This window comes from Phalaenopsis equestris, unplaced genomic scaffold, assembly GCF_001263595.1.
Source record: "Phalaenopsis equestris unplaced genomic scaffold, ASM126359v1 Scaffold000098, whole genome shotgun sequence".
In the NCBI taxonomy this organism is placed as follows: Eukaryota; Viridiplantae; Streptophyta; class Magnoliopsida; order Asparagales; family Orchidaceae; genus Phalaenopsis; species Phalaenopsis equestris.
This window is the reverse complement of record NW_018164540.1, coordinates 1,078,580-1,087,497: the sequence shown is the minus strand read 5'-3', so window position 1 is coordinate 1,087,497 and position 8,918 is coordinate 1,078,580. Positions and strand designations below refer to the sequence as shown.

General features: G+C 38.1%; 1 protein-coding gene across 1 annotated transcript in view; it reads left to right on the top strand.

Annotated features, from left to right (window-relative positions):
- Window positions 1–7,575, top strand: part of LOC110020491 (eukaryotic translation initiation factor 3 subunit C-like) — a 10,557-nt gene extending 2,982 nt beyond the window's left edge. The window contains exon 4 of the mRNA XM_020718613.1: window positions 6,361–7,575. Coding sequence (XP_020574272.1) covers window positions 6,361–7,323 — 963 coding nt within the window. The 3' untranslated portion in view covers window positions 7,324–7,575. The remainder of the gene's footprint in view (window positions 1–6,360) is intronic.
- Window positions 7,576–8,918: the final 1,343 nt, after the last annotated feature.

Sequence of the window (8,918 nt, the reverse complement as noted above, 5' to 3'; positions counted from 1 at the left end):
ATCCCCATATATATATATATATATATATAAAGAATGGTCGGAGGCTATGATACAAGCCCCCAGCCACCCTCATGTGCCTAACAACACAATTTTACACTGCAAGATAGAGGCACTGAAGTGGGCTCGAACCCGTGAAACCAAGGGACTCACGACTGACAACACAACTGCCAAATGAAGAGTCAAGATGGACGATTTGATTGACGGAGGGTGGCTTGGGGCTCGCATTTCTCCGGGCAACCACAAACAGTTTTTTGCTTTTTCATATGACCAGATTTTTCCATACAAATGAGCAATACCCCGAAGTGAAACCTCGGTCATGAACCGACCCGACCTAATTAACATCTGTATAAACAATAATAGACCGAGATGTTTGACAAGAGAAAAGCAAACCTGAGCCCGATGTACCTTTTAAATAGTGGAGAATCCAGTGGATAGCTTGAAGATGATATTCATAGGGGGTCATGCTTGAATTGAATCGCTATGCCAACTGTGTGACATATGTCGGGGCGAGTATGAGCGAGGTAGATGAGTTTCTGTACTAGATATTGATAGTGAGTCTTATTGACAGATACAACATTGAGATTGTCGGATATTTTTTTATTGGAATCTATATGGACAGTCATTGGTTTGCATAGAAGAAAGTTGTTCTCTTTCAACAGATAAACCACTTATTTGCGCTGAAATAGACAAATGCCTCCAGATGATCGAGTCACTTCCATGCCTAAAAGATACTAGAGAGATCCCAAGTGCTTTATTTCAAATGACTCAACAAGAATGACTTTCAAGTACTCCAATAGTGAGAGATCATTATCTGTAAAAACAATATCGTCAACATAGACCATAAGGATAGCTACCTGACAATTGGAGGAATGCTGGAAGAAGAGTGTGATCAGATTGAGTCTGAGTAAAATCATGACGCACGACCACATTTGTGAACTTGCCAAACCAAGCCCTTGAGTACTGTATTAGACCATATAGAGACTTTCACAGCCTGCACATTTGTCTGTTGGAGGTAGTAGAGTCAAAGACAGGAGGGAGAAACATGTATATATCTTCTGTAAGTTCTCCATTTAAGAACACATTCTTGGCATCTAGCTGAGATAAAGACCAATCCAGATTTACTGCAAGGGATAACAAAACCCGTATATTGTTTAACTTAGCCACTGGAGCAAATGTCTCATCATAGTTAATCCCGTAGGTCTATGATTATCCTTTGGAGACTAATCATGTCTTCTTGCGTTCAAAGAGTCCATCAAAGTTGAACTTGGTATTGAAAATCCATAAGCATCCCACAACTTTTATACCCCAAGGAAGATCAACGTTTTCCCATTTATGGTTTCGCTAAAGGGCGTTCATCTCCTCTATCGCTGTCATTTTCCCAGTTGGATCATTAAGAACAACCTCAATAGTAGCTGGGATCTGATGGTCTGTCAGGCAGTAGCAAAAGCTTTATGGGTCTGTGATAAACCGTGGAAAGAGACATATTTTGCTATATAATAGATGAAGCATGTCTAATTACATACCTTACTCGGAGAACTTACCTCATTCAAAGGAGTGGCCGTGCTGAGGATGTCGCCCGAGTGGAGTCAAGGTCTTGTAAGGAGGTTGTAGGTTCTAAAGTAGGAGCAGTGGAACGGGTGCACTGAGTGTAGACATGGATAGTGGGAGAAAGAGATGGTGCACTCACTAAATTCAGGAACTCATCGGACCATGAGACTCTTTAGTGGTAGGAACAATGAGGGAACATTCATAGGAGTAGGATAAGGGATTTGTGACTAAGAACCCAAGCTCCCCTTACATGTGGTCGAGCTACGAAAATGGGGAACACTGTCAAAGGAGACATCAACATTCACATAGATTTTGTTGGTGGTAGTAACAAGACACTGATATCCCTTTTGAGTGGCGGAGTACCTAAGGAAGATACATCAGATTGTTTACTCCAGTTGGAGGTAGTCTTTCAAACAAAGGTAGTGCACCAAAAATGTTGGTGTCTAATGTGTTAAAGACTCGATTGACAGGGAAACAAGACATCAGGACAACTAAGGGGATTCTGAACTTGTGAATTTTAAAGATGGGTTCATTTATGAGATAAGTGACATTGAGAATAACATCATTGCAAAAACTTTTCAGGACATTGGAACACTTATTCTTCTCGGCTATCCCATTTTTGTTGATGAGTGTCTGTATACAAGCTATGGTAGAGTATGTCTTTACCCACCAAATATTCACTCAAAATAGAGTTGAAAAACTCACGATCATTGTTAGTTCGAAGGACTTGAATATGAGCTTTGAATTGACTTAAAACGAAGGTGTAGAAGTTTTGGAAGGTGACTACCATTTTCGATTTGTCTTTTAAAATGTAGATCCACATCATCCAAGTTTGCTATTTAATCAAATTCAGAAACCACTTTTTATTGGTGTAGTTGGGAGTGCAACAAGGTCCCTATAGGTCAATGTGAATGAGAGAAATGAACAAAGCAAGTGTAAATGTGGGGTGGGTAATGACCCGATGATGTTTGACTAACTGACACACGTCACAATTGAAATTAGAAAACATCAAAGGATATGAATTTTTTAAATATTGAAAATTAGGATGTCTTAAATGATAATGTAACAACATAATGAGACACTCAAAGACTCGATATAAGCTACAACTCTTGAGAGGTGTGTTCACACTCTCCGTGCTCTTCCCGTGGAAGTAGTAGAGTTCGTTACCCTTTTAGCAGTTTTAATCATCTTCCCCAAACGACGATCCTAAAAAATACGACCATTAAAAGAGAAATTAACAACACAATCAACTTCATTAGTCAACTTGCTGACAGATAACAAGTTACATTATAATTGGAGAATATGTAAAACAGACTCTAGAGTTAGATCGATTGTAGTAACAATCGATCATTTATTAGCTTGAAACTACATGAAACTATAAGAACCATTGGTAATTCTGGCTCTATCTTTTCTAGAGCAAGGATAGTAAGTTGAGAAAGCTTGCGAGTATTCAGTCATGTGATCCGTGGCTCCCGAATCAATAATTCACGGACCAGAGGAGAAATAAATTGTGAGAGTCATAGAAAGAGTACCTTGTCAGACGTGGGAGGTCGACATGCCCGTAGAATTTATTGGCTCCAAGAAGTTTAATCAATTGCTCCATCTAGTTTTCAGTGATTCAAAGGATTCCAGGATGTTTTGGGTAGGAGTTAGTTTGAGCCATGGTAAGATCGGCCGTTGCCGTGAGATTTTTGGCAGCAGAGGATTTGTTCAAAGGTTTGTAAGCTGACTTACTGTGAAGTTTCCAACACTTTTCCCGAGTAAGGGTGGGTTTGTGACCGTAATCACAAGTGGGACGAGGGTTGAACACTATTTAAGATCAAAATTGACGATTCGGTTGACGGAGTAGATGTGTCGAGTATAACATGTCTCCTGCTTTCTTCTCGACGAATCTCGGTAAAAGCAGCGTGAACGGAAGAAAGAGGATCCTGACGAAGAATACGACCCCAAGCTTTATACCCGAACTTCGTCATGATCTTTGTTAAGGCTTACAATCCTTTTCTTCAATCTTTCGAAAGAGGGATACTTCTCCCGGAGACTTCCAAGTGTAGTTGTAGTACAGGTCGCATTCCATCCATAGTGTAACTAAGTCATTATAGCACCGGGTCACGGTAGATGGACACAATTTCAGGAATTCAGATATTTGCAAGGAACAACAGAGGAAGCCTTTTGTGAAGCTTGCGCATGCTGTTGGAACCTTCTATGAAATAGAAAAAAAAATTGCTGCAGTTGGAACTTCTGTAGAAATAACAAAGTCTGCGCTTGCTACTGGAAACAAAAGGAAAATTGCGGTTGTTGTAACATCTTGTAGAAACGGCTCCTATAGGATCAACGATAGTTGGAAACAAGAAGATTAGCGGTTGTAGAGCTAGGAGATGGACAATAGGAACACAACATGAAACACTTGCGACAGACGAATAACACAGAAGAGAAAACCCTTGACTGTAGGATCAGGTAGAGGCCATCGTCTGTTGGAACCGACAGAGGAGGGCGGCGGTTTCTGGATCTAGGGTTAGTTTCTGTTGCCATGTTGAGATTTGGAATAGAACAAGTTAATTTTATTGATAGAAGTGGTATTTATATCCAATACAATAGACACAACAAAGGAATGAAGTAAAACAGACTAAAACAAATAGGAAATGAATAACACAGAATAAAGCAAAAGGGAAATACATAACAAGTGAATAAAAGCCATTTTTTAATTCTCACTCAATATTAAAATTCACAATAAAACTCTGACCCAAATATTTTATTTTGATCAAATTCCCAATGATTTGATCAGAGCACATGTAAATGCATTGGCTTTGTTAAAAAAAAAAGAGTTCTGATTTTGTAAATAACAATGTTTCTGAGTGCTATGTATGTAAATATCATCTTATGTCTTTATCCATTATTTCTAATCTTTCTTGTATTTCACTGATTTGTTGGGACCCATGCTACAGACCTTCAAATCTCCCCACCAAGGATACCATTAGCTCTGATACCATGTTAAGATTTGTAATAGAGCAGCTTAATTTTATTGATAGAAGGGGTATGTATACCCATTACAATAGACACAACAAAGAAATGAAATAAAACATAATAAACCAAATATAAAAGGAATTACACAGAATAAGGCAAAAAAAAGAATACATAACAAGTAAATAAAAACTAATAGGAAAAAAATAATAAGTAATAACGGCCAAGGGTTTGATTTTCGTTATAAATCTATTATTATATAAAAAACTAGTATCCTCTTTTATCCATTTTTTTAATTCTCACTCAAATATTAAAATGCACAATAAAGCCCTGGCCCATAAATTTATTTTGATCAAATTCCCAATGATTTGATCAGAGCACATGTAAGAGCACGTGTGAATGCATCTTATGTCTTTGTCTATTATTTCTAATATTTCTTGTACTTCACTGATTTATTGGGACCCATGCTACAGACCTTCAAATCTCCCCACCAAGGACACCATTAGCTTTTGAACTTCCCTATCTTTTTGTTTTTTTTTTTCCTCTTCTTTTCTCGTATATTCTCAGATTAACAAGCTATGTAAATAACTGACATCATTTGAGCATCACATTGGTGCAACTAGTCAAGCCCCTACATTGCAAGGGAGGATGAAAATAACGAAATTACCCAGTTTTGTTTTGTGTTGAACGGTGACATGTGCTATCGTGTTTAATTTTGAGCAAATAAATTAAAATTAAGATATATGCAAATTATGTTACATTTTAAAGATAATGTTGTTTAGTTGGTTGTTAAATAAATTATTGGAATTCCGTTTTAAAATTAGATTGTTTATTTGCTTTAATGAAGTTAAATTTCAATGTAATTCGTTCGGTTTCAGTTTTATAGAATTTCAAGTTTACGCATAAAATACTTTTTTTTTTTTTTTTTTTGTAATTATGGGCCTCAGTTGTCCTAATCTTTTTTCTTTTACGTCGTTTACGTTCATTGCATTTCTAATGGCAACTCTAAAACACTTGATGCATCCCCACAGCACTGCTTATGTTGCCGCTTATTTATGTCGTTTCTTGAGAACATGAATACTCACTGGATGATGCGTAATTATAATTATCATTCTTTCTTCCAAGAAATCTGGTTTCCTAACCTGTAGGGCAACCATAACTACTTGATGTAATTTTGTCACAAACTATTTTATTATCTAATTGGATATCTTAACGGCCTATATTGTTTAGGTTAAAGTAAACAGCATTGAAAATATATTTTTGAAGCTGGCACATCATCAAGCTCATGATAATAATGATATAGCCTTTGCATATGTAGCTACTGGGTAATTCTCTTTGTATGATGGTGGAGCTTTTCACAATCATTCAAGCATAATTATGGCAAATTTTTATGTAAGCAAGGCAACAAACTCATATAAATGCTTTTCGGCAACTCGAGCTGTGTTAGATTTATTATTTTTACTAATAATTATTATATCTGGCATGTTCAAATCATTTTTTTTTCTGGTGATTAATCCAATTTTTCCCCTGTTTTGTGCTATATGGTCATTACGGTCTATTACAGATTGTGATGGCTCTAATGCATTTAATGTTTCACTGTTTTAGCATTTTTAAGATTGTTGATAATGATTTAAGTTTCTTTCTCTTCTTCATTTAGGGGTGCTCTTTGAATGAGTGAAAGTTTTTTTAAAGAAAATTATCCGCCTGCAAAGTCGAGCCTTTTTGTTTTTTTCTGAAGAAGAGCTTTTGAAGCAACTTCATCGTCATTTCAATTTATGCCAAGACAATCAGCTTCTAGCTCTGATCTTGCAACAGCTCTAATAGTTTCTTTTTTTTTTCTTTTGCTGCTACCAGGAAAAGCTTGAGAGACGTCGTCAGATGCCCTATCACATGCACATAAACCTTGAACTTCTTGAAGCCACCCACTTGATCAGTGCCATGCTTCTCGAGGTCTCCAATATGGCTTCTAACAGCCATGACTTCAAGCGCAAGATAATTAGCAAGACATTCCGTCGGCTCCTTGACGGAAGTGAGAGGCAAACATTTGTTGGCCCCCCTGAGAATGTCCGAGACCATGTCATGGCTGCCACCAGAGCCCTAAACAAGGGAGATCACCACAAGGCCTTTGATGTTATCAAATCTCTTGACATTTGGAAGCTCCTTAGAAACCGGGAGGCTGTGCTCGACATGCTTAGCACAAAGATCAAGGAGGAGGCTCTTCGAACCTACCTGTTTACTTACTCCTCGTGTTATAATTCTCTCAATCTTGAACGAGTTACCGCATTATTCGGTCTTTCTGATGCCAGTGCGCACAGCATTATTAGCAAGATGATGGCGACAGAGGAGCTTCATGCAAGTTGGGATCAACCAACCAAGTGTATTGTGTTCCATAAAGTTGAGCAAACAAGGCTGCATGGTCTCTTGTCCCAGATGGCTGATAAACTTGGCATCCTTGCTGAAATGAATGAAAAAGCTTTTGAGGTTAGGACTGGTGGTGGCCTTGATGGACTGCCACCACGACGGAGGGGCGAGGGACATGACCTTGCTGGCTCGGCAGTTTCTGGTAGATGGCAGGAAAATTTCCTCTCTGCATCTCAAGGAAGAAGCCGAGCTGGCTCCAGGGCTGTGGGACAAATGGCAGTAGGGTTTCCCAAAGAAAAGGGTGTTGGTGGTTATTCTAACTCAAGGTACCAGGATGCTAATGGCAGTAATAGTGGAGGGAGGACAGCATACCAGAGCAGCTCATCTGCACGAGGATCACAGATTGATGGTGCTGGGCGCCTGGTCAGCCTCAATAAGGTTGGTAGAATTTATTAGATTTTAGAAAGTTCAATGGTGGTGGAGACCAGCTGGCTGGCTGGCTGGCTTGAGATTTTTCAGAGTGATTTGTGTCCTCAGCCTCCTCTATATTTATTCGTATAATCTTTGTATTTCTCTGTTGCTCTCTATATTTTTTTTGCTTCTTAATTGAAATTAATTGTATCTGGACATTATCGTTTATGTGATTTGACGCCCTTTGCTAGAACAGAGCTTATATTCTGAGGACTTAGAAATTACTACTAGGCTTTTGCTATTGCAGAACTCGATTTTGTTGGCTCGTGGGTGATGCATGAGACATGTAAACGATCCGATTTTGAGTGGAGTTGGGGTCAGCTTGAAATCAGCTAGAATATATTTAGTGCGGCTTGAATTGGGGCTTGTGGCTCGTTATATTCAATTTCGAACCAAGCCGGCTCAAAATTGAATCAAATCAGTATGAGTTGGCTCAAATTGAGTTATTTGGATTTGTTTCAGCTCGGAATCGACTCAATCTGGCTCAAAATTAAAATTAACCAACTCAAAATTGAGTTATTTGAACCTGTTTCAGTTTAAATTTGGCTCATGGCTCACAGTATATTTAATTTTGCTTAGCCTTATATATATTGTTTACAAATAAAATATACTAGTAAATTCGCTTCGCTCCATGTTTTCGCTTATAGCTCGGCTTATAAAAAATTTAATTCATAGCTCGGCTGGTTATACCAATCCTATCTGAACCGGAGTAAAAATTTGAATCAATTTTCAAGCTGCTAATGAATTTCAGGCTAAATTCACAGCCCTCATTGCCTGCCCAAAGTTTTGCTAAAGAGCATTTGTAATTTACATGGTTCTTAGCATATAATATAAAATGAAAATAAAATTAAATAAGATCGTTACATTTTGAGCTCTACCAACTTTATTCCTCTAAGCTGACAAACTTCATTTCCTAATAAATTCTTGCAGGGCAACACGAGAAAATTTTGCGTACGATAGACGTACGCAGTGCTGCGTGCGATATTGGGGTATACCGATGGTACAAGGGGGTTACATCCACGGTATAAGCCCTTGTTCTTTGTAACCTCCCTGTAACTTACTTGTAACCTCTTAATATATGATAACAGAAGCGCGAAACTTATTTTAGGGTACAGATAGGTTACAACAAGTTACAGGGAGGTTACAAGGGGTTATACCGTGGATGTAACCCCCATGTGCCCTCGGTATAACCCTAATAACGCATGGAGCGCTGCGGCAGGTCTTACGAGAGCCATCATACAAGTTACATCGAACATTGATGCCGGCGGTAGGCTTAAAGTCATTGATTGCCATTTCTTTCAAATGAATCATATCCACATAAATGTTATTCATCGTGTCTCAACTATGCATATATTTTCCATGGAGACCTTGCTTCTTTGATTTCAGTTGTCCTTTGCAATTTGTTTGCGCTAATAGCCTGCTTAATTAATGGGCAGTGTCATCATCCCACAACCGTCATGGTCCCCAACTTGCTGTAATAACGATTTAATCCTCTTTTTTTTTTTTTTTTTAATTTGGCAGTCAGAAATAAAATAAAAATGTTTTATTTGCAAAGTTGTAAAATGTAAACTTTAATTATT